The 27,335-nt window shown below is 36.8% G+C and overlaps 1 protein-coding gene across 1 annotated transcript in view; it reads right to left on the reverse strand.

Annotated features, from left to right (window-relative positions):
* Positions 1 to 398: 398 nt before the first annotated feature.
* Positions 399 to 27,335, reverse strand: part of PLPP4 (phospholipid phosphatase 4) — a 50,489-nt gene continuing 23,552 nt past the window's right edge. The window contains exons 2-6 of the mRNA XM_058189106.1: positions 9,760 to 9,868; positions 4,408 to 4,498; positions 2,054 to 2,117; positions 1,078 to 1,202; positions 399 to 466 (exon numbers count right to left, since the gene is read on the reverse strand). Of these exons, the coding sequence (XP_058045089.1) occupies positions 399 to 466; positions 1,078 to 1,202; positions 2,054 to 2,117; positions 4,408 to 4,498; positions 9,760 to 9,868 (457 nt within the window). The remainder of the gene's footprint in view (positions 467 to 1,077; positions 1,203 to 2,053; positions 2,118 to 4,407; positions 4,499 to 9,759; positions 9,869 to 27,335) is intronic.

A 27,335-nucleotide genomic window follows, 5' to 3' on the forward strand; every position in this document is an offset into this window, starting at 1 on the left:
GCCAGAGGCAGGCCAGGTGGAAGAGGCGACGAGGCCTCTGTCTCCTGTATCTCCCCTCGCCCAGGAAATGCTTCCAGACCCAGCTGAGGACAATCAGTCCTAGTTAGATCCGAGGTTTCGTAGACAAGAGAGGCGGGAACAACAGAAGCAGGGGTGGGGCAGGCCTAGAAAGTGCTGAGTCACCAAGCCACACCCCACAGGGTATAAAAGCAGAAGGGGCTGCTATACTGCTTCGTGACGAACAAATCAAACTGCCTAGAGAGAACTTGAGCTGAAGTGCTGTTTATTCCTGACTTCCTGGTTGACACGCTGGCATCAAGAATGATAACAGAAAAACCTTGGCAGACACTTGCTGGGTTGCTGCCAGAGCTGATAGCTGCTGTGGACTCAATTGCCGGCTAACTGAGCCATTTCTCGTGACTCCCAGACTGAGGTGGGGGGACAGAACAATCGGTTTCATCCAACACTTAAAATGGAAAAGATCCCAGCAAGAGAACCAGTTCTGAGTTATTATTTCACAATATTTCTACTTTTCCTCTAAATCAGGGAGTAGATTTGTGGCCAAGCACTGATGCTTTTTCTTTCCTCCTTCAAATATCCCAAGTGTCTTTGACTTTTCTGGATTTAACTCACTTTTAAAAACAGCCACAGAATCATACCCAGCAGAGAGTTAGAAAAGTGTAAGCCAAGGGTGAAATCTACTTACCTTTCCTATCAGTTCGGAAGTGCCCCCTTCTGTGCATGTGCAGAGGGTAAAAAAACAGGTTACTTCCTGGTTAAAACCAGGAAGTAATGACAACTGGTGGGTGGGCGAAGCCTTGCACTGCCATTGCTACCAGTTCTCCAAACTACCCGCCACCATTGCTACCGGTTCAGCCGAACCGGTCCAAACAGGTAGCATTACACCCCTGGTGTAAGCCCTTCCACTCTGTGCCATTGCCCCATCCAGTGCTTCCAACGTTCAGTTTGGTGGCACTCTCTCTGTCTATCTCCTACATGTCTTCTCTTTCTTACATATATCCTCTTGGAAGCAGGAAGAATCACGGCAAAAAAACAACATCTGAAAAAAAAACTTACAGGACGAATGGATGCTGGGAAAACTTTTCCTCCCTTCTGACACAACATTTGCATCACCAGTGCAGTGCATCTCAGAGTTCATTATTCCATCCGGAAAGCAGCGGTAAAAGAAATCGGGACGCGGTCTGCAAGAAACCCCAGGACATTTGATATGGAAAAGCAGTCGTTAATAAAGCCTCCAAGTGATCATTATACTAAGCTGACTGTTTCTGCTGGGGAAGCTCTCTTCCGCTCCCCCCCACCACCACTTTCCACCGAGCAAAAAGTGCTGAAGGAAATTAATTAGTTATTTTCATCCAAAGCATTGTGACCATGAAAGCAGTTAAGAATTCTAACTGCCTAGAGTTAAACCAAGGGGCTTATATGAGAAGACCATTTTCAAAACTTAATTGGCTTTCTCAATCTCGTGGAAAAGACCATACGAGGCACTTTTAAAAGGTGAAGAAAACAGAGGATTCATACTGGTATCACACAATGAACTGATTTCAACCGAGCTGGGTTTATGGGAGCAGGCAATTAAAATTAATTCCTTCCACATTTTCCCATACAAGATTTCATTTCTCCAAGTAAAGCAAAAGGGAAGTTGCTTTAACCTAAACCACTTTTGTGTAATTTCCTGTTCTGCTCCCTATATACAGCGAGAAAATCCTGCGTATGTTTTTTTTTTTCCCCAATTACAATACCCATTAAGGTATTATAGACAGGGCTAGATTGTGTACCTGGGTGCTCCAAAGTGATCTAATCTGAAGCACTGCAAAATATATTCTAGATGTCTAAGCAATCTACAAAGCATTAATTTTACCACATTTTCATTTAATCGCCTATTAATTTCTCCACCTTTATAAGAATATGTACTATGACAGTATGTCTTTTAGGATATTTTGGGTATTCTCTAAAACAAGCTTTTTGTTTGTCATTTTCACCCAGAATCATTATGGCTACCTTGGTGTATATTGAATAGTTACTCAGGACTTACCTCCCCACTATTAATTTAATAGTATTCGTGCAGAGTCCATTTAGAGCAAGAGCCAAGGACACAGCTAAAAGCAAACAAAAAAACATATAAAACCAACAGATATGCTTTAAATTTTGCAATCCAAACTCAGAAATAGGCTGTTACAACATTTTCAGAAAACATAACTGATAATTTGATGAAATACGAAATGTTTCCAGTGGTGTTTTTTTCTATGATCTTTTGTCACAGTGAATTCTTATCTCATGTATTGGGAACCCACACATTCCTCTTCAGGATAAAGATCGTTTCATATTTGATCCCATTATATCAACAACCAATCAATAAACCATTCCTTCCTGCTCAATTTACTGCCAATGAGAAGGGTTATATAAATAGCTAACAAGGGTTGCTATACTCTACTCCAGGTGTGAAATGTAAAATTTGTTACTACCGATTCTGTGGGCATGGCTTTGGGGGGGGAGTAATGTGACTAGGTGCGCATGGCCAACTTTTTTTTTTTTTTTACTTTTAAAAGCATGTTAAAAAGCACTTTTAAGAGCATGTTAAAAGCTCTTCGGCCGGAGAGGTTGTAAAAAAAATACTTTTAAAAGGTTGTGGCGATCAGGCAACTCAGCTGGGATCGCCAGAGGAAAAAAAGCTTTTAAAGGGTTCTGACGATCCCAGCTGAGTTGCCTGATCGCCACAACCTTTTAAAAGCACTTTTTTTTACAACCTCTTTTGGCCAAAGAGCTTGTAGAAAACATGCTTTTAAAGGATTCTGACGATCCCAGCTGAACCACGCAATCATCAGAGGCTTTTTTTTTTTACTTTTAAAAGCATTTTTTTGGTGGAAGAAAAAATGCTTTTAAAAGTTAAAAAAAAATCCCTCTGATGATCATGTGGCCCAGCTGGGGCAGCAGGGATTTTTGCTACTGGTTCTCCCACCACCATCGCTACCGGATCGGGTGATCCGGTCCAAACCAGGAGCATTCACCCCTGCTCTACTCCATATAAACTAGTCCAAGTTTTTCCTCATTTACAATGGAGCTACCAAGATTTGCAGTCTTGCAATGGATTTATCATCTTTGGTGGGGAGGGGCAGGGGGTTATATGCTTTTTAGCTCTCTGTTTAGCAACTTTTTAATTCACTTTTGTGTGCATTGTGTGCCTTCTAGTGAATGTTGACTCCTGGAAACTGCCTGGATTATCTGGACTTTGCAGTTTTCTTAGCAATGTTTTTGGAAGTGGCCAAAGATGGGACCAGAGCTAACAGTCTCCCAGATTCTAGCCAGGTGTCTTAACCCCTACACTAATTCAATTCTCTATGAAGACACAAGGAAATGATTTCATCAGATTTAAAGAGCTGCTGGCTTTTCAAAAAAAACAGTAAGCCTTCCCTTAACAGAAGAAACCTTCAAAACTCTGTGGATTACAGAATATCAATACATAACTAGGAAATACTGCATTACTCAATAATTGCTTCAGATATTTCCAGAGGCTCAGAAAAACTGAAGTTCTTTCATCAATTGTTTTTTAAGACCATCATAAAATTTGTTGAAAATCCAAATAACCATATTTACCTGAAAGGAAGATGGGAGTTCCTCTTCTCAAAAAATAATTACCTTTGAAAGGGGAAACTTGAGTTTTAATCATTAAATAAAGGCAGACACTGTTGAAAGTAAGCGGAAAGTGGAAGCCTGTAGCCATAATAACAAGCTAGTGACTATAAGACTTTTCCTTCTGCCGAAGTGAGACTTGGAACAAAAAAAAATAATGAATGTTTTGAGCCCACTGATTGAAAGGACTTCATGCAGTTTGCCCAGTCAGTAAGGACTTAATCTCTACTTTTTAGAGTAGAGATTAATAAGAGACATTGAATTCTCCTAAACTGTTACAAGATTTCATAATGACAAATAGGATCAGAAGTCCAAAGTATTCTTGCTGGGAGAAAGGTTCCTGAACTCAGTAGAGCCACTTAATTACTACTATCTTTTTCCTTTTCTTCCCTACTATCTTCTTTTTCTTCTTCTTCTTTCCTTTCCCGTCTAGTTAATAGATAACTCAATTTATTTTCTTCCCAAGGGACAGAAGTCTTTAGTTGATTTCTATAGAACATATTGCTTGCATATTACTCTATCAATACATTGTGACAACTTTAGAAGAATCAGTGCAAAACAGAAGACCCTAGTAACTGTAAAAATGAGGGGAGGGAGAACCGAAGTCATAAGAGATTATGATATTGATAATATTTTTCAATTATTTACTAGTAAAGATACTAAAGTTTTGAAAGAAGTTTTTTTTTAATCTCCCACTACTTCTGGAAGAAAACAATTTTCCATCATTTAAAACAGAATTTAATATTATTCTTGGCATACCTAGCAAAGCTTCTTTAATTTCAGTCTTGTCTGTGCGTCGGATTATTTTCACCACAAAAATGACAGCCAGGGGTGTCAGGAATGAAATGGCCTACGACAGACACAACAACATATTAATTACAGATTAACAGAGTTGGAAGGGATCTTGTAGGTCATCTAGTCCAACCCCCCACCCAAGCAGGAGACCCTACACCATTTCTGACAAATGGCAGTCAGAATTGTTACTGCTGTGTCTCTCCATCAGAAATAGTAATTTCCAGTTTGCTTCATTTAGATTGGCTGATCATCCGTTATTAGTGATAACAAAGCTGTATGAACCCAAGAACAAAAAAATTATAATTAATTACTATTATTATGAAAGGAGAGACTAAATTCTGAAACTTAACTGATACAAACAAATTAGAGCTGTAATCTTAACAATGATCAGCTTTCAAAATGAAAACCAAACTCTGAAGAGGAAGCAATACATTACAAAACATCAGGACAAAGATTTTCCAGAAATACTCATGGCTTTAGTATATACTATATATTTTGTACATGAAACATATGCATGCAGAATGTTCTGATCTTTCAGAATCAAACTATTCTGTCCAATCCATTTTCTCCCCTGAAGGATTTATTTTCCAGAAAGTATACTTCACAATTCAATCCCTTCCGATTTTAAAAAGAATTTTACAGACCTTGTATGAGTCTGCAACTCATATGTGTCTCATTTTCCCCTCCTCTATTTTTAAGACTGCTACCCTAAACAAGTCTCTGAATGTTCCTTTAAAATTCACAAAAATGGTCTAGGAGATCCTCAAAGATGTGCTAAAATGCACAGTTGCCCATCTTATCTGAGAGAAATATACTAGAACTTCAATGGTCCAAATTCTCCTACATTCATGATATGGTTGCATGTGTAAGTTCCCTGCTATTTGGCATGAGGGCTCACCTAGCCTTCACGTTCAATAAACCCCAGGAGTCAAATATAGAAAGCTTTTAAAATAGGCAAGCAAGCAAGCAAGAATAACGTTGTGTTATGTTATGCATATGCACCAAGACAAATTCCTTGGGTGTTCCCTTGGTCAATAAAAAAATCATTTCTCCAAACCCTAAGAATTTTGTATGCACCAATTTTCTTGCATATTTACCCTAATAAACTGTACTGTACATATTTTACATAGTTTTTTTCTTCTATATGATCCTACTTTTTTTAAAAAAATAAGAGAAATATATCAAAATAAGAGAATATGTCATATTCCATTGTGGATTTCTCTGCTTTAGTGTACAGATTTGGGATATGCAAGCAGGGGAAGTTTATATAAATTTCAAGCTAAATTTCCCTACCATCTTTAAGAATGAATAATGCTACAAAATATGATTAAGATGAGGGCACATCTAGTGCTTGAACATATACCAACTTTTATTAAGAAAATATTTCAATAAATAGGATTAGGATAAAAATAAATGAATCCACAGAGGTGGGGGAATAGACCGGGATCCAAACAGCCAAGCACTATCTCCCTCAAGGACTAAGAGAATCTCAGTTTCTCATTAAAGGCCACAGAACAGTGGTGGGTTGCTCCCGGTTCTGTCCGGTTCTATACATCTGATTCAGAATCTTGTAGCTCTACATATAAACTTATGTGTAAAAAAACACAGCAAAAAAACATAGGTTTCCAATCAAAAAGTTCACTTCATAAACAGAAGCCATGAAAATGTTTGCCGAAAAATGAAAATATTGAACGAATCCATATCGTTAGCTGTCATACACTAAGGCTTGGCACAAAGTCTTCTGGTTCATATCTGTGGACAGATTTTCTGTCTTAGTGAAGCATTTATAACAAACCAAAACGAAAAATAGTTTTGCAAAACAATCATATGCTGTGTTTTTAACCAAGGCCTCTGGTGGCTCAGACTGCTAAGACAGTCTGTTATTAACACAGCTGCTTGCAATTACTGCAGGTTCAAGTCCCACCAGGCCCAAGGTTGACTCAGCCTTCCATCCTTTATAAGGTAGGTAAAATGAGGACCCAGATTGTTGGGGGCAATAAGTTGACTTTGTATATAATATACAAATGGATGAAGACTATTGCTTGACATAGTGTAAGCCGCCCTGAGTCTTCGGAGAAGGGCGGGATATAAATTCAAATTTTAAAAAAAAGGATTTGTGCTTATTAATTTTTTTTAAATTAAGGTATTATGGTTTCTAATTAAAGTGTTTGCTGAATTGGCCCTACTCCTATTCCAGCTTACAACAGCAACCAGGCAACAGGCTCATTTACAATCGAAAGGTCAGGTAAAATGGAAACATGTGGGGCTTTGTGTGCCATGAAATATGCAGTTCTCCACAAATTCTCCCGCAAGCTTCATAAGCTTCATTAGTGCTGGAATACTGATACCATTCATCATTTCAATTTGCTTGTGCTGCTTTCAAAGAAAGGACTGTCTCAGAGTTGCAGCAGGATCAAGCTATGAATTGCATAGCCAACTTCAAAAGGCCAGTTAGGCTTAATCTGGTTGAACAATACTTATGTTGCAAAAAGGAGTGGGGGGAACAGGCTACAAGGCTTTCCTTTCTTTGGAAAGCCTCCCCCTTTTGCTCTACTAGACATGAACAACATTATCATTCTGGAGTAACTACGTGCAACTTCAGTATTATGCTTCACCTGATTTTGGATATCTACACGTAATATGAAACACAAGGACCCACACAGATAGAGAAGTACAGGCAGATACTGTGTCCACATGTGTCCAATTGAGTCAGTTTTAAAATGTGCCTGTGAACAGTATACCCAATGCACATGTGAATCAATCAATTGATGAATATCAGTGTTTCCTAAATGAATTATATTTATTAAGCTCTGCTCAGTGGGAAGGAAAGTAAAATATATTCCCACTATGTTTCTCATAAGAAAAATGTATTGAAAATGTATATGAACTTTCACAAGTTTTTCTTTATCGTTTGTTTGTTTAACTTTTTTTGTATATTTATTGCAAATGCTCCAAAATTTGCAATAAATACATGGTAAATATAACAGAACTATGAAAAAAGCAAAGCAAAGCAAAGCAAATTTCTAAAAACAGACACTACTGCTGCCAGCTATAATTTATTTATTTATTGTTTATTTATTCATTTAATATATAGATTACCCAAGACTCTCAAAAATTCTGGCTGGCTTAGAATTAAATTAAAAATTAAACGATTAAAAGATTAAAAAAACAAAACAATGGGGAAGGGAAGGGAAGTGGGGAAGGGAAGGAAAGTGGGGGAAAGGAGATGGAGGGGAGGTCCAAGCTGGGAGTCAGGAACTCACACTTATGGAGTAGTATCCTTGTGAGTATAGCTAAAAAGTTTATATTGGCAGTGCCAAGAACAGTGACAGACATATTTTTATAAAATTACTCTTTCAGACAGTGAAAGAATAGAAAATAAACCATTTTTTGATCACCTTTGTTTAACATCTTGATTAGATGTTAAATCAATCTGGACTTGCTTCAAAGTTTTGAGAAATAGTCTAATGAACTCCATGTCCTTGGAGATTCATATTCTCTTCTCAACAGCTATTTCGCTGCTGCTAATGTTGTTGTTGTTATACTTTTGACAATAGACAGACAGACATTCTGACAGTTCAACATGAGGGGAGAAACAATTCATTAAGCACTGTAGTCAAAATACCATGCTTATGAAGTTGTGGCCAGGGTACTACCACCATTACAATTACAATCAGAATAGAGCTGGAAGGAAGTTTTCTAGTCCAGCCTCCTGCTCTGCATTATATTAATGTAAAAAGTAGAGAGGGGGCACTTCCTTTCAACACAACATACAACAAATGTTTGTGTGTACAATTATTTGTCCTAAAAATCGAGAACGTCATGTACTGTCACCCAATTGCCTCTTGAAAAGACACTAAGTCTTGCAAATCCTCCCAAAAAGTCATTTCAGAATTGTTCTTTCTTTGCTATAAGAAAATCCACTGATAAATCACATTTAATAGTTATGCTGAAAAATATTGTCTTTCACTTAGATATGCTTCAGCGTTGACAGCATATTTCATAACAGTCATAGTTTTTTCTGATGAACTGTGGCTGTTTTTTTTTCCTAGTGAATAACTAGACTACCTTGTTAGCAAATGAAAGAAAGCCCAATTTTCCTCCTTTGAAATATGAATAACATGTAGATATCCTACAACGTTTACCTTTTGATTAGTCACCTCTTTAAAAGCAATAGTTTGCCTTCGAATGGAGCACCCAATGTTGCTCTATTCTTCTCGAAAGTGTTTGGGTGAAAATCGCAGGTTTTCAGTGTATACCGAAAGATGAAAAGTCAGGAATCCTTCCCAAATTATTATTTTGTACAATTATAGGATATAAGCACCAAAACTGTCCAGATTTTCTTTCTTTTTTCTTTTCTTTCTTTCTTTCTTTCTTTCCATCTATTTATCCACCCACCCACCCATTCACCCAATTTCAAGGCATTTGTAGCATTATCTACACCCCAGAAATGTAAGAAATATAAAAGGGACCACTTTAAATTAAATGACTTAATGTTTATCATTTTGCTGAGCACAAAAAACAAAAGTCTGCATATCTGTTCAATATATCTACTAAAACAATTAGGCATTCCATATGGACCAACTAAAGAAGTCCTTATACCAACTGATTCTAAACGTAAAGAAGTCCTTATACCAACTGATCCTAAACGTAAAGAAGTCCTTATACTCCTTATTCAGCCAGCCTGACCACTGTGCCAAGGCAGACATAATTGACTTTCCAGTATCATCATTTATCCTGAGTGACTGTAATACTGTTTTGCTATCAGGTCCAAGAAAAGCCAGACAGCATCATGGCATGGATTCCATGAAAAGCCCTCTGGCACAGTTTGCTATGTGATTTATACAAGCTGCCTTGTGAACTGGGAAAAGAACTGAGATTCAGGCTATACCGATCATTAACTGCTGTGCAGGTGCCTTTCTAAGCATATGTGATCGTGATGAGGAGGAAAATATCAGCTATAATAGAAAGTAAAAAAAAATAGAAGTTAGGTAGCAAGCTGTAAGTGGCCTCTAAAACCTCAATTTGATTTAACTCTTTATGAATTCTTTATGAACCATGATACGGCCAGCAATTTATAAAAAGCTAACATAATTGTGATAAGACTGCTTAACTAGCTGTCATCATCTTTCATACCATATGCAAACAAATTATTTTACAGTGTTAAATTTACTACACAGTTAGGAATTGCATTAATGCATCTCCCTGCTTATCAATCTGTTATTTTAAAAACATACTTTTCCACTTTACATTCACTAACAGCCATAAAATGAGTCTCAGTCACCCACTGAATGATCATTAAATTCTAGTACTTACAAACATGAGACGCGTAGGTATGTTGTCAGATTCTACCAGTGGATTTTTATACAGCCAGATCTCTTCTGGCTGAATAATTCTCTGGAATGGGTCCAAAAACTCTGTAAAACTAAACAAACAATAGGAGAAAGTTTTACCATGTATTACAATGAATTTCAAAACACTCAAAAAGCATTTCAAAAAGAGATGTTGTCAAAATTGTCAAAGTTAAACTAAGAAAATTATTAATTTTGCCACATGTAATCAAATAGATGTATAGAAAGGGTCATTTGTTTTCCTTGCTCTCTTTCTCTATTTTGAGGGCCTAGGTGGCTCAGTGGCTAAGACGATGAACAACACACAGGAAAAAGGTTGGCGGTTCGAATCCCTAGTATAGGTCTCCTGCCTGAGCAGGGGGTTGGACTAGATGACCTCCAAGGTCCTTCCAACTCTGTTACTGGTGTGTGTGTGTGTGTGTGTGTGTGTGTGTGTGTGTGTTTGTATCAAATCAATCCAACAAACTGACATGACATCCTTCACCATAATAGAGAGCTTTTATTTACATCACTACTGCCCAAAACCTCATCTTTGAAAGCTGAGTATCAATTAACATTTCAGTATTCTAGAACCAAATTACATGTTGTTGTTGTTTTACAAAGTGAAAGCTAAGCAGTGAATAGGGTCTAGAAGAGCAGTCCCAAACTTCTGGCTCCACGAATCAGCGGCAGCAGGCGGAAGGGATGTTCTGCGCACATGCCTGCTACTTGCGCAAATGGGGTTCTGCATGCTTGCCCATCCCTTGCGTGGGCCGGTTCCCAATGGGCTGTGGACTAGTACCAGCCTGTGGACCAGGAGCTTGAGAATCCCTGGTCCAGAAGATAAGAGCTTTTTCAGTTATAGCTGTTTGAGTATTACATTTGACTACACTTGTAAATGGATCATAAGCTTCCTAACAGACAGGAAGAAACAGGTGAAGCTAGGCAAAAATCACATCTGATAGCGGTACAATTAGCACAGGAGCCTGCCAAGGACTGTGTGCTCTCTCCACTTCTCTTCTCTCTGTACACCAATGAATGCATCTCAAAAGATCCCTCTCTGTACTGAAGTTTGCAGATGATACAACAGTGATTGGTCTCATTCGAGACAATGACAAATCTGCAGACGGGATGCATACATATAACTAGCCTTGTGGTGCAACCGGAACAATCTTGAACTAAACGCACTCAAAACTGTAGAAATAGTGGTAGATTTTAGTAGAAACCCTTTTATACTATCACTTCTTACTGGTGATTCAGTTCTACAGAGGAATTATTGAGTCTGTCATCTGCACCTCTATAACTGTCTGGTTTAGCTCTGTAACCCAAGAAGGCAGACACAGACTTCTACAGATAATTAGAACTGCAGAAAAAACAATTGCTACCAACCTGCCTTTCATTGAGTACCTGTATACTGCATGAGTCAAAAAGAGGGCTGTGAAAATATCTACAGATCCCTCACATCCTGGATATAATTTGTTTCAATTTCTACCCTCAAAACGACACTATACGGCACTGCATACCAGAACGACTAGACACAAGGTTTTTTTAATGCCCTCACTCTGCTAAATAACTAATTCCCACAACACTGTCAAACTATTTACTAAGACTGTATTACTATTATTATTATTCTCATTCTTCCTATTGGAGGGATGTATCTCCTCCCACTTATGACTATAACCATGTTGCTTGTATTTTTATGATTTATATTGTTCTGTTTGTTTCCTAGTATGATTTGATTGTTTATTAGTAGCCTATGACTATCACTAAGTGAGGTATCTTATGATTCTTGATATGTGATTTTTTTTCTTTTTTTCTTTTTATGTACACTGAGAGCATATGCACCAAAGACAAATTCCTTGTGTGTCCAATCACACTTGGCCAATAAAGAATTATATTCTTCTATTATATTATATTCTACATAAAAACAGCAAAACCATAAAAACACAAAGATAGCTATAGCAATAGCAATAGCACTTAGACTTATATACTGCTTCACAGTGCTTTACAGCTGTCTCTAAGCTATATACAGAATCGGATATTTCTTGCAACAATCTGGGTCCTCATTTTACTGACCTCAGAAAGAGGGAAGGTTGAGTCAACCTTGAGTTGCTCAGAATCAAACTGCTGGCAGTTGGGCAAAATTAGACTGTAATACTGCATTATATTCTAGTTCGTCACCACGGCTCAATGTTGTGTAGCATAAAAATTTGGGGGAGAACACTGTGTGTATCTGGTTGTTTTAGAAAGTGTACTTAAATTGTCACTTATGTTCTGAATCTGTTGGGTTCCTATCCTCATTTATAGCAGGTCTGCATTAGGATTTCTGTCTTATTAGAAAATCAGTTTATCTTGCTTTTGCAATTTGTTCCATAAATGCTGCTTCCCATAAGCAAAAGTTTGTTCTGCTAGTATAGCAGAACATGTTTGAATACAGATAGTCCTTGATTTAAAACTGTTTGTTTAGTGAGTGTTCAACACTGAAAAAAGTGACTGATGATTGTTTTTCACTCTTACGACTGCTGCAGCATCCCCATGGTCAGCAGATTAAATTTCGGGCACTGACTCATATTTATGACAGTTACAGTGTCCCAAAATCATGTGATCATCTTTTGCCCAAGCAAAGTCAATGGAGAAACCAGATTCACTGCAGTGATTCACTTAACAACTGTGGGAAGAAATGTCCTAAAATGGGAAAAATTCACTTAAGAAATGTCTCGCTTAGCAACAGAAAGTAGTCATAAGTCAAGGACTACTGTATAAGGTTTTTTTTTAAGAAGCAAGCAAAAGCAGAAAAGCTTTTTTCCCCTTTTTTCTTGGCTGTGGAATTTTGGGAGTTGACATCCACACATCTTAAATGTATGGATTTCACATTCTTAAATGTTTGTTGAGAAACAGTGGTGTAAAGTAAAAGGAAAGATAAAGCAGACACCAAGAGTGAGAAACTATGCAGATCAGGGGTGTCAAACTCGTGGGCCAAATGCATCATGTGCTGGCCACGCCAATCCTCATTTTAGCGAAGGGGGAAAAAGTTGTGATACGTCACGTGATGACGTGTTGTTGCACATTTGACATCCCTGTTCCATCTGAAGGTACAGTATATTGTCATAAGCTAACCTCATATGAAGTTGCAACTGTGGCTTGCAATTGCAAGCTATTTTGATCTATCCCTGTACCAGTGACATCCATGGAAAGAGAAATGCCATTTCAATGCAGTGACCTTCAAACACTGAAGAATCTTTCTGCCTTATGTTCAAAGGCACAGTGTGTTCTTACTGAAGATAGCAGTACTAGCTAAAGGAGCTCAAATGTAGAATAGCCAGCACGCCAGTATTTAACAGTGTGCAATGTAATTGAAGATTGCCAGCATGGGCATATAGGGAAATACTGACAGTTTACCGTCTTTTGTTTTTGCAAAGAGAAACAGAAACATGTTTAGGTACAGATCTGGGCGAAGCATTCAGTTACTAGAAGCACTAATTGGCTCTCAGTTCTCTATGCTCGCTTACAGCCAGAAAGGGCAAACACTAATTGGCAGGCATTTTCCACAAGCTCTAAACTTGCGTATTTTGTGCCTGTAAGTGTCCTGGTGTCCTAACAAAGCAGAAATAGGGGGACAGCCCAGAACAATTTGTTTGTGCTTAAATTTGATTATTGAATTATTTATATTAAATTGAGCAAGTCTGAGATAAGAAAAGGCCGATCATCTGGAAGACCCAGATATATTTGAAATCCAACACCAGGAAGCCAGATATAATGGAATATGTGGGTGACCTTGAGAAAAGAAGGGAAGGGATGCTGCCTAGGAAATGATCAGATAAGAGATGCAGGAGCCACAATGGCTTAACAGTTAGAGAAAGAAACTTAGGAAGGACCCACCCTAATGGATCCCCTAATCTAATGGAACAAGCAGTTAAAAATGATGGCAGGAAATTTGTACTTTCAAATTTGCAAGATACCGTTAATACAACCTTACAAGAAAGTAGAATTAGTTCATTTAGTCATGTTTCCAGGCTGGTTTATCTGGAAGCCTGACATACACACACGCACGCACGCACGCACACACACACACACACACGCACACACACACACACACACACCATAGACAGTACAAAGTGATGCCGGAAATTAAGATTTGGCAATATCTGGAAAGTTCCGATTCCCTACCCTACAAAAACTACCAAGTGCTGTAATTCAACATACTTTCAATTGAACATGTAATGCTAATGCAATGCAACCAAATTCTCACTACTTCTAAAGCCAGGCCAAATGGCATGCTACAGTCTCATTCTCCCACATCTCCCTAACACTATCTCACTACCTCTTTCCTAATGGTGAGAGCAGCTGGGTGGAAAGACTTTCCCTGGACTTTCATTTGCTGATGCTTTCTCTGCTGCATTATAGTATGAACTTTGCTTCTTTTAATCAAATAATTAACCAAGGAGCTTCTCCCAGTGCCTAGAAGTGTCTCCCAGTGCCTAGAAGTGTTTTTCTAGAAGCCTAGAAGCTATAGGTACCTAGATTGGAATGCAGCAGGCTTTAATTCAAACCCCCTGGTTCCGGGGAAATAGCCATCTTTGCTTCTAGATGGGGTTACATTGCCTCAGACACAATTGGACCCACAACTCCTGTTTGAGATGGTAGACATGGCTAAAAGCATCTATGCACAGCTTTGCACCATGTCCAGTTGCACCTATTCCCAGACTGAGAAGCCCTCTCATAGTCATTCATGCCATTGGACTGTTGCAATATACTGTACATGGGGCTGCCCTTGAAGACCCTTAGAAGCTGCAGCTGGTATATAATGCATAAGGCCTTGAAGACTTGGCTCAGTGGGGCAGCTGGGGCCCCAGTATGTCTCCTGATTATATTGATTGCTGTGGGTTTAAAATTTGCATATGTTTTTATTATTTTAATTTAAGCCCCCAGAGTAATGTTTGAGATGGGATGCTATATAAATCTATAAATACATACATATAGATAGATACACACTTTGATTTGACAGTATGATATATTCTTTATTTCAACTGGAAAGGAAGACTTATTCTAGAGCAAATCCTAGCGCAAACCCTCATTCCAATAAATTGCAGACAATCTTTTCCCTTCCACTCAGCCTTGACCAGCCTTGACAGTTTGACAAGCAGTGAATATTTTTCCATTACAGGATGGCATCTTTAATAATGTAGCTGCAATGTAATAAGGCCAAGTTAAGATTATAGATATCAAAAATAACAATACAGTGTCACTAGATTATGTTTCCAATGCTGTAATCAAGCCCTGACAACCTTAGACTTCCTATTAGACTTGTCAGGGATATCTTTTCTTTGCTCTTATAGTTTTGGTGCAGCAAAACATGCCTCTGAGATCCTTTTTTTCTCATCTTTTAAGTACTCGTATACATCCCGTGTGTGTGTGTGTATATATATATATATATATATATATATATATATATATATATATATATATATATATATATATATATATAATTAACAGGTTTTTCCAGACAGAGCTCACAGCTTCGACTGTAAATCGAATTTCTTTCATTTTAGATTCTATAAGCAATTCGCACAATACACAGAATGAACATAGGCCTGGGGTGAATAGATATTTCATGCCATCTGAAGCGTCTTTAAAATTTAGTGTGCAGGTACGACATTTCAAAATATATTAGTCATATTCAAAGATATCAAAGTTCTATATCATGGTGACTACTTGTATTTAAATATATACCTAGGTACATTAGATAACCAAGATCTTGTAAACCAGCTAAATCACACAATATTTCTTGGTTCTCACATGAACTTTCTCAACATTTTTAAGAAAATGTTGGATAACCATCTGACTGAGATGGTATAGGGTTTCCTGCCTGGGCAGGGGGTTGGACTAGAAGGCCTCCAAGGTCCCTTCCAACTCTGATGTTATGTTATGTTATGTTATGTTAAGATGTTGGCAATTTTATATTTTAGGCTTTTATTGTCACATCAAAGTCTACCATGGGTATAAACCCTTTCGGTATAAACCCAAAAAAAGTGCATGCTAGATAGGTTTAAAATATTATCTCCTGAAAATTGAAGATTCAAGAAAAAGAACTTTTTTTTGAGAAATGCAAAACAAGACGTTTTGTTTCTATCCTGGAAGCTTCATCAGTTGTATTGGATGCAGTGGGAAATCCATCCAATACAACTTCTGAAGCTTCTAGGCAGGGGTGTTGTGACTCCAGCCCCCGAACCTGGCCCCATGCCTGAAAGTGACTCCGAGAGTGAGGGGGAAGGGCCGGTAAGGCTTACCTTGGGAGCACCGATTCCAGGAGCCAGAACCAGGCCAGTCAGAGGACGTAATGAGGCGTCATCCCCTGATTCCTCCCTTCCTCAGGCTACGCCTTCAGACCCAGCTGACAATAATAATAATCAAGCTTGGATTGACCTGCGCTTCAGAAGATTAGAGAGGCGGCATCATCAAAGGCTCCTGCCCCACCCCACAGGATATATAAGGAGCTTTGGGACTGCTCTCACTCCACGGAAAGCAAAAGTTTAGCTGAACCGTTTCAAAAAGAGCTGAAAGACTTGCTACGTGAATCATTTGTTTGAACTTTGGCAGGCAGCTGCGATTTCTCTGCCAGGACTGATAAGAGCCGTGAATCCACTGGCTGAAGGCCAGATCGTTAATCCGAAGTGGGGAAGGAGACAGAACATGGGGCGGGATTCAAAACCCGTTGCTTCCAATTTGCTCATGGGTGCATGCATGACGCTTCTGCACATGCACAGAAGGGTCTGGATGGATGAGTGGAGCCTCCAACACTGCTACCAGTTCACCCAAACTGGAGCAAACCGGTAGCAACCCACCACTGCTTCTAGGATAGGAAGAGAAAAGTCTTGTTTTTCTTCAAAAAAAAATATCAGTCCAGTTGCATTTTCAAAATAAAAACCAATGTTGATACAACTGTGATGACTGAGAATCTTTATAGACATTTCTAGAATCCGACTATACCTGAAACCCTAGCAATATTTTCAGAATAGTTATTTTGGGAAAACTGCTGAAAAACTCCTGGAGTGAACTTAATATTTCTGAGTTCCCCAATCAAACACTCAATTTCCTGGAAATGATATTTGAAACATATCCAGCACATAGTTTGGTTCTTAGTAGTTTTGTTGAGCTAAAGCAGGATATGGATATTTTCCTGTCCGTTGCAAATATTAGGAAATTAAAATGAATAAAGCAAGAAATATCCTTAAAAGAGCAGGTAAGCCATTCAGTGTCTCTCAAATATACAAAATACATCATTCAGATTTGATTAATAGCAAGGCAGACACACACACTTTAATATAATATTGACTTGTCATATTTGTGCCCGACAGGACAATTTATATTAGCAGCATAGCATTGCTATTTTTAAAGATAAAACAAATAACAGTGAAAAACATTGTGCAGATCGGTTTTGGCAAAGATACAATGCCGATAGCAACTACACAAAATGAATTGGATCTTTACTGAACATCCATTTAAATTAGAGATATTGAACAATAGCTTGACTATAAACCTATACAAGCCTACTTGGAAGTGACCACTACTGGGCTCACTAGAGTTTCCAATTTGGTTTGTAAGAGGGTAGTATCAATTTAATATCCTATTGTCTGATGTCACTTTGCAACAATATGATAAGGCTCATATTTCAAAGGCTACAGACTGCAGATTAAGAAAGAATCACTGTACAGTTGAAAGATTTCAGCAATCAAACAGAGCATGCTATCAGTTGTTCCTGAAGTATGCATTGGAATTAGCTGAAACCCAATCCTTAAATCAAATTAAACTATTAAACTACTGAAAATATTTACAGACCCCTCACATCCTGGATATAAACTGTTTCATCTCCTACCCTCAAAACAATGCTATAGAGCACTGCACAGCAAAACAACTAGACACAAGAACAGTTTTTTCCCAAACACCATCACTCTGCTAAACAATTTCCTCAACACTATCAAACACTAAATCTGCACTACTATTAATCTTCTCATCATTCCGATCATCCATCTCGTTCCACTTATGACTGTATGACTGTAACTTTGTTGCTTGTATTGACACTGATTGTTTCCTGATTGCTTATTTGTATCCTATGACTATCATTAAGTGTTGTAAGTGTTGTACCTTGATGAAGGTATCTTTTCTTTTATGTACACTGAAGGCGTTTGCACCAAGACAAATTCCTTGTGTGTCAAATCACACTTGACCAATAAAAAATTCTATTCTATTCTATTCTAAAATTCAGCTTCATGTCGGCACATTTGTAAAAGTACTCCCAAATTGTCCAGAACCAAATTTGGCAATCACAATTTTTAATGTGTAAATCAGTAATCCAGAGATCTGCAGAAAGAATAAAATGTATATAACAGATTCTCATCCAGTTTTAGCTTATGGAGAAAAAGTGAGGAGCAGGGAGGAAGAGGAGGAGGATTATAATTAAGCATAAACTCAACAGACTTGGGCTATGTGACACAAGTAAATGATAGTGGTAGCTAGAAGATGGATGGACAGTATCATAAGAATATTATTGGAAGAGCTAATTATAGCTAATTATCAGGGTCCAGTTGAAATGAAGGCCATCTGTCCATAGCAAAGATGAAACTAAACTTTAAGGCATCTAGAGAACAGTTATTTGAGATCTGAAAGGTACGTTAAACTGATCCTTGCTTGACAACGTATCAAAGTCTGTCCCCAAATAATAATAGGCATTTTCCTTTAAATAATAGAAATCGAAAAGAACCTCTCTCCAGGATATGGCACATATTTCTATCAAATTCAGCATACCTCGACCTCTCAAAGCATGCCTGCAAATTTCACCGCATCCTATTAACAAAGTCTTAAATTTGTAATTTCCAGCAACTAAGAAAATATTGGTCTGATCCTTGTTGATGCTTTAGGTCAGAGGTAGACAGTCTGAGTCCCAGGCTCTTTTTTTCCTCCACCTGGAGCTTCTTTGTTTCTAAGTTTCATTGCATTCATGTCCCTGTCTCTTTAGCCTAATGAAGAATTTCTATGCAAGCATATTAACAGAAGCATGTGGCATTTCGGAGATTTAAACATTTTCACCTTCAGGCTTTTTTTTTTTAGTTCATTTATGAATTAGAATAAAGTTACAATTTCAATAGTGATATTTCTTAAACCAACAGTCTCCTTTGTCCAACCTCAATTATGAGCGGCAGTTATGATAGGCCATCATATCTCATGATTTCCCCATCTCTTAAAACTGCAGCCAAGTGATGTTGATTGAGAAATGAGAAGTTCAACAGAGTCATAACATGATTGTGCTGTGCTAGTACCTCTATGATATGAGAGTTCAATGTATGCAAAGCATGGTATTTAAAAACTGTTATTATTTTTTCTTAATATTTTCTTTATTTATTTGTACCCTGCCTTTATTTTTACAAATAACTAGTATAAAAATACAATGCGGAAATAGAGGAGGAAAAGAGAAAGAAATAAAAAAAGTGATATCTTTGTTTTCTTTTGCCACCGTCATTCAACTATTTGCAGATCTTTGTATTTTGTGATTTCCTCTGATTCTTTGTCTTCTCTCCTGCTCTTTCCAGGTACTGCCAATCTAGTAATCTAGGTGTGTATCTGAAGTTTCAAGAAACACTTTTGCATGCTCAAGACTTTACTTTCTAATGGGAATGGAAGCAGAGAGACAGAAGTAGAATGTGGAACAATCACAGAGAGTCTTATGAACAATAGTTTCATTCATACTTGGCAAAATATACAGATTTTTCCTTTGTAAGGATTAATACAATACTTTCCAAATGCACAATTTATTCCAAATAAATAATAAAATATTGCTCAAACTACCTTTTAAGAAACAAATCCTGCAAATATTTGGTTTTAATTATCTTTTCACTGTCATGCATCATAAAACAGAACTATTACAATTATTGTTCCTCCTAAACCTCATCTTGGGCAGCAGAATCTAAGTTTGCAAATATTTTTCATTCCATTTCCAATTTCCTGGGCTAAAGACAACCCAAAACTCACACTAACTTATTTTGTGGTTCTGCATCAGAAGAACACATTCATTACAAAGCACTGAAATAGCCTTTTTGCGCTGTTTGCACTTTGTGCCAAAAATGACAACTCAACTTTAAATGCAATTCTTTAAAAAAAAGAATATTAACCATTCATAAGAATTAGATTTTAAAGGCAAGCTAAGAATGTAGGTATCATATTAAACAAAGGTGTACACAAACCAACCCAAGAAGACTAGAGTGTTCTGAGACAAATTCCAAAGCTATTTAAAGTACAAATGGAGTCTCATTTATTTTCTGCTTGGTTTTTTTTCCCCCGGAATTCAGGATGTATGTATGCCCTACCATCTAAATCTGGGAGTAATGAAAGGGCAGCAACATGTGATTTACTTTTTCATCAATGTGTGTTGTTATTGTCAGAGAAAATGTTCTGCTTCAAGTGCCAGATACCTTGGCTGGCTCTATGTCTTATATACCATATTATGAATATGACAGGATGGAACCATTTGTGTTGGTTGACTCGAGTTAATCAAAAGTTTCCCTTTTGCACGTGCAGAAGCCAAATCAATGTTATCTGAAGACCAGTGCAAGGACAACTTCTCTGTTACATTAGATTAGTATACAAATCTCTGACCTCACAGGAATATTTTTAATTACAAAAAATCTTTAGCAAATAAAACCCTGAACAAGCAGCAGCAAAGGGAGAGAAGTCAAAGGTTTGCCTTTTGGGGACTACCTAGCTGTTGAGACTTATTGCAAGGTATCTTAGGAGCCATTCTGAAGTCAGGCAGAAACTGAATGATTAAAAGGCTAAGATGAGATTTTGTATGGCCATAAGTTGAGTTTACTTTAAGGAGAAAAATCATCTTCAATGTTTTTTACGGAATCCCATCTCAGGGTCTAGACCAGTGCTTCTCAAATTGTGGGGCACGCCCCCCAGGGGGGGCACGAGGCTCCGTAAAGGGGGGCGCGTTTCCTCATCTCCCACCGTAGTCACAGTAAAGCCAAGCGCTACATACGCCTCATCATATTTTCGCGGGGGGCGCGAAAAATGTTTTCTTCTTCCTAGGGGGGCATGACAGAAAATAATTGAGAAGCACTGGTCTAGACCAAACGTCTTCAAACTTGGCAGCTTTAAGACTTGTGGACTTTAACTCCCAGAATTCCAGACATTAAACCACTTGGATGTTGTATTGTCTTTTAAGTTGTTTGATCTCGGCAACCAAAGGAGGTAGAAAATAATAAAACTGCAAATTGGAGTTAAAAACAAACCAGAACGTCAAAATGTGGCAGGAACTAACTGAGATGGTTAAAATGATGCGTGTATCATTTAATCTTGATAGAAAAATGAGAAATTGTGTCAGAACATATTCAATTGGGTAAAGTGGCTAAGAACGAGAAGCAAGAAAACAGCACTGAAGATAAAGACATTGATGATGAAAAATTAAATGGTTACATTGGGAGTGACAATGAAAAAAGAGAAGGGATAGAAGGAAACAATATACAAAAAAGAAGCAAACTAAGGAAAGAAAAGGAAAGGGGAAAAGGCTAGAGGAAAATATTTTTAATGATTACACTGGGATTAACAGTGGCAAAAATAGAGGATGGGATGAAGCAAGAGAGAAAAGAAAATGGGAAAGGATTAGGTCCAAAAAGTTTAATTATTACACTGAGATCAACAGTGGGGAAAAAGAAAAGTGAGAGGAGAAAAGAGAAATAGATCAGATGGGAACTCAGGGCAAACTAAATGAGTAAAGGATTTAAAAGTCAAAGGAAAGATACAGAAGAAAAGATATAACAATTATAAAAAGAAAAAAAGAAAATGAGAGAATGGGATAAAGGGAGGAAAATTTTAAGAGGTGGATTGCTGGATGGACCAAGAGAAAATGGTTAAAAGGAATGGTTAATGGAAAAGAGGAAGGGTAATATGATATATACCTATAGTTATAAGTGAACTATATTATTCTTAATATTCGTGATTGTAATATGAAATATATTGTGTAATACGAATAGTAGAATGGAGAAAAACAAGGGAAAGGAGGAAAGGAAATATGCTATATACTTATAGAATTAAATGAATTGTATTAATATCAATATTGTAAAAATTGAATTATGATATAAATTGTGAAATACAAAAAGAATGGTAGAAGGGTTAATATGATCTTATGTATTTAGAAGGGGTTAAGATATGGAACTTCAAATGAAATTGAAATTGAATAAGATATTAATAGAAATTAAGAAAAAGAAGATGATTAAGAGATTAAGATTTTGTATTTGAAAAAGGTGGTGTGAAAAACAAAACTGAAGAAATATATTGTTTTTGGTAAAATGGTAAAATGATTAATAGGGAAATAAGAAATGATAAATTGGTCCACCATAGAAAATAATTGACATTAAGAGATAAATGTGAAATATAAAGCTATAATAAAAAAAATAGAAATTAAGGATGGAAATGACCATGTTTAAATTAAAGGGTTTCAACAGAAAAAAGGAAATAAGAGGAAACAAATTGATGATAATTTACAAATGTGATGATTTTGAGAAATATAGGATAAGAATGAAATGAAATAAGATTAAGATTGGAGGTTAGGTGGATGGTAATATTGATTAGAAATTAAATATTAAGTAGAGATGAAAAATAAAAAAGTGAATATTATGGCAGAAATTGAAATATATAATTTATATTTGGGAAGTACTTATGTTATAAGCTGTAAATTTTGACTCGGTCAATACTCTATTCAGAAAAAATGTACTGTTTATATTTGTTTAAAAAAATGAAAAATTTTACCAAAAAAATAATAATAATAAGCCTGGCTTAATAGTAGATTAGACTGCCGTCCTTCCTCTCATCAGGCAGTTCTGAACTGGTAGATTAATTAACATACGTCATTGGCTAGCTATTCATTTCATTTTTAGAGAACCAATCGCAGCATTCCAGCTTACCTTCAGCTTTATCACTACACAAAAGGAAAACTGGAATAGCTAAGAACAAGTAGGAAGTCTACTGAAATTCCAAAAATGCTTTCAGTTCTTCTCTAGAAAAAAAATTGATTACCTGTAGTCTTAAATTACTCCTGAGATTCAGTTTGAAGGGGGGAATCAATCAAATCTTAAAACTGAATCAACTTTTCAAAGTTTCATACAGCCCCAATAGCTAATAAAGAACTAATAAAAGTTTTCAGTTAAAAATTTTAATAGATCTAGAATTATGTTTATCAAGTTAGAAAATATAGACCAACCATTATTTAAATCCAATGCTGTGATTATATCTCTTTTCCAATAACAATATGACTCATTTTGTTTCTGTTCTTCTTTGTACATGCACATATAACATAAATATCTAAAGTTTATAAATGAAAGACTACAAGAGCATCATGCAGATTACCCCCTATTTTTCTTTTTAGTAGCTCTCACTACATTTGATGAAAGAGAATCTGATTTTCAAATTTATTTCAGAGAAGATAAATTCTCATAGGCAGAATGTGATATCTATAAATTTATTTAGATGCAAGGTAGTCAAAGTTGTGTGTGAATTTTTTGTTCTTTGTCATGCAATTATCTCTCCCAACAATCTTCAGCCTCTCCACATTTTAGTTAAATCCCACAGGAAGATATAAAACCTGAGCTATTTCTTATTTTATTTTGTTTTTCAGAATGAGAAGTGTGAACAGCTAAGGAAGCTTCAGAGTGGTGGGAAGAGATCTTATAAAAGACAAAAACACCATTAGTAACACCTTCTGCCAGCCCTAACAATCAAACATAAATAATTTTTCCCATGACCTCAAGAATTATTGGATACAGTAGTCCTAACCACCAAATTGTTTTCTTAGTAGTATAAATAGAGGAATGGTCACCCAGTGTTCAGCTACTGTACATAAAAGAATTAAATGTTTCAAATAATTTTATTACACTTTACAAAGCATATACATAAAAAACTAAACATTAACTATCAAAAGAAATGATAAAGATTAAAAAGACTATAGGGATAAAAGGGTAAAAAAGTATAAAGAAAGAGCAAGAAAACACAAATAAATATTAAGAATGTTTTCCAATTTCTTCAAGGATACAAAGAACACTTACACTTGACTCTTAGTTTAAGACTTTAAGAAAATGTCCCTTTTCCTCCTCAATAGAAAAAAGGAAACTTCTACAATGTTATTTCCAACCCTAACTCTAGAAAATTCCATGCCCTTCTGATTTATGTTGTACAGTATAGGCTCATGATGGCGAATCTATGGCACACCTGCCAGAGGTGGCATGCAGCGCCCTGTCTGTAGGCACATGAGCCATCACCCCAGTTCAGCTCCGCCATGCATATACACGCACCTCCCATCGGCCAGCTGGTCTTCGGGTCTTTGCCGCGCATGCGTGGGGTGCATGCTGGAGGCCGCACGTGTATGCGCAGGGGGTAGGGCGCATGCAGGGGGTTGTACACGCATGTGTGGGGATTGGGCCCATGCGGGGGATGCGCACATTTATCAGAGGGTAGGGCACATGTGGGAAGCACACACATATGCGCAGGGGGCAGGGACATGCAGGGAGCATGAGCATTGCATTTTGGGGGTTTGGGCTTTGGACACTCGGTCCAGAAAAGGTTAGCCATCTCTGGTATAAGCAATGTAGATTGATGCTATTAAGCCATCTGCCTTTTTAACTTCTTGTCTGACATTCATGTTTGTCTCCTTGTTTTGTGTTTTTATTCTGGTTTTCCCAGTAACCTGGTTTTGAAGTCTGATGATATTAAATGAATAAAAGCAAGCAATACCTTTGCCACATGCTTTGAATGACTTCCATGCTTTCTCTGATCTGGATGCAAGGATTAACTGGGAGTGCATTGGCTGAAAATTAAACTGGAAATTTACCCACAGAAATTTTCCAAGAAATATAAAAAATAAGATTTTTTTTTTAGATTAAGCAAGCTGTGATTCAATTTGTTTCTATAACAGATGATGATGTAGTTTTTATCTGGCACAGATAGGGCAGATACTCTACTTCCCTAAATTGTTCTCCTAATAAGGGTTGTGTTATGCTTTGGATATAAAAGCAAAAAGGTGTACTGGAATGTGCAGGGGTGTATAGTATGTATCTATCTCATTATTAAACCAAATTTTGTTTTTGTTTTTTTCCAGGAGCTGAAATGCCTCTTTTTACTTTGAATCCAAAGGGTTACACAGCTCTATTCCCTATATTCTTGAAGGTCTATCATAACATAATTTAGTAAATGCTTGTAAATAACAGTTACATGCATATTATTTTGTGGTGAATCTGTCTATTCATCCACAAATAAAGAGTTATGGTGCATTGAGGCGTATATAATGTCAAGAAGTATTTTAAGTTATGGCCACTCTGCATTTTTTATAAATAAAACTAATGCTGCAATTCCTCAAATGGCAATAATTCACCGACTGGTTCGATCAATTGACTTAGAGTATACATAACACATTGCACCAGTCTTTCCAAAATGAAAGCAAAAATGATCTGTTGCTGCCATCAAATTTGCATTATTTCACTTTTGTTAAAATAGCACAATCGTAAAATTCAAACTGGAGTTGGCATGCTATTGCAAACCATATTTTTATGGAATTCTTCCTTTAATATAGAAGGAGGAAGAACTGAATATTATCCATAGTTGAATCCTAAAGCCCTAAAGTAAAATACAAAGAAAATCTGTATTTTCAATTTATTTATGTCATATATGCCAATTCCAAGATTGTACCTCTGGGAAATCATCTAGTACACACAAAAAATGTCATTCATGCCTGAACAGAAGATAAACATGTTATGATATGAACTGAAGTCAGGAAAATAAAAACCTCTTTTAACAAGCATCTTGAGACAATTGAACGGAAAATGAGGTAGAAAATTTCCCCCAATAATTCTCCAAAACAGTACATTCAATTTCAGAAGATGAGTTTTAGCAATAAAGAAGGCGGTATTATTCAAACTTTATAAAATTGTGACTCACTAAATTTAAATTTCAGAAAATGTGGGGCCTGTCCATTGAAATAAACACTGTTGAAATACTGTTGAAATAAACATTGAAATTACATCATTTTCCTATGATGTAATTTTTAATACCTTGAGAATTCAGTTGTACAGTTACAATTACATTTGTGTAGGCAAATCTTCCAAATCATTTCCAGAGCCACATGAGCTCAAATCAGTCATAATTCCGGGGGGAAAAAACAAAGTTACAAAAAGAAACACTGCAAACAAATCCATTCAGGGAAAATTATATTAAAAAAACCTTTCTTTTCCAACAAGAGGATTTTTTTCTATCAGGAAATGGTGAACTGGGATGTACAGGTAGGAAATGAACTTGTCAGGGATAGAAATATGGTCAGATAATGTAGCTCCATGAAAAAGTTAGCTAAGAACTAAATCCAAAAAGGACACATAGAGGAGACTGGAAGAGAAACAAGTCATGCAGAGGAGTATTATAATGTTCAGTTCTATAGCATTAGAATGTTATAGGTGCTATTAAGAAAGCTAAATGAGTGAGGATTGGCAAAGAATGCCAAAAACAGTTCTTTGTGCAATTGTGAAGAAAAAGATAACAGAGCAAACAATGAAGGTGGAGATCATAAAATTCTCCTTTACTTTGAATGAGTTTGTACATGAACAGTTAAATTGCATTATAGGAAAGAACGTGCTGTTAGCTTTATGAGATAATCCTGACAAGAAGCATGGCCAGAGATACTAGCTGTAACTTTATTATAAGTTTACATTAACAGAATCTTGCAAGCCCGAAAGTACACTGCCCCATACATACACACACACATACACAAACACACCTCTACAGTCCAAGAAACTAGGAACTAAGATGATTGCCACATCCCCATGCCTTCTGCAGACTTAGCAGCTGCTTATCTGACTTCTGTCTATTGCTCTTCCTCCTATCTGCTAAGGTTATTCCCACATATCATCACACTTGCTGACAGTTTGGCTGAACTTGTATGCATGATTTCTGAGGAATCCTGGAGCACTGGTGCAATGTCAGATGCTGTTCAGATGCCTTCCCTATCTTAAAAATACATAAAAATGGGGGAACCAGGAAATTATAGTACAGTCAACCCAAAATCCATGCCTAGGAAGTTCTTCAAGAATTCAATCTGTAAGCATCCAGGAAAAAATATGACAATTACCACATACAAGATAGATTTGGCAAGTACTGTACAACTTTTGTCAGATCATCTCATTTTTTGATCCAGTTTTTAAGATTACTGTAGATATAATATAACTATATTTCTCCAAAGTGTTTGACAAAGAATCTTGTGATATTGTAATTACCACCATAGATGAGTATGGTTGGATGGCGTGAAGTAAACTGGATACATGGCTAACTATGGAGTCAATTAACTAGAAGTGGTCTTCTCTGATTTATTACGCTCAAATGAAAGCTCCGCAGCCTTATGACTTAATGTACTCCCTACAATAAATACAAGGTTGGATTATACAGCCTAAATGATCACTTCCAAATTTCAGATTCTATGATTCTATTGCCAGCTCTGCCAAATAGGTCAAATGAAAAGTGTAGCAGATGCTACAA

Source organism: Ahaetulla prasina, chromosome 6 (genome assembly GCF_028640845.1).
Source record: "Ahaetulla prasina isolate Xishuangbanna chromosome 6, ASM2864084v1, whole genome shotgun sequence".
Classification (NCBI taxonomy): domain Eukaryota; kingdom Metazoa; phylum Chordata; class Lepidosauria; order Squamata; family Colubridae; genus Ahaetulla; species Ahaetulla prasina.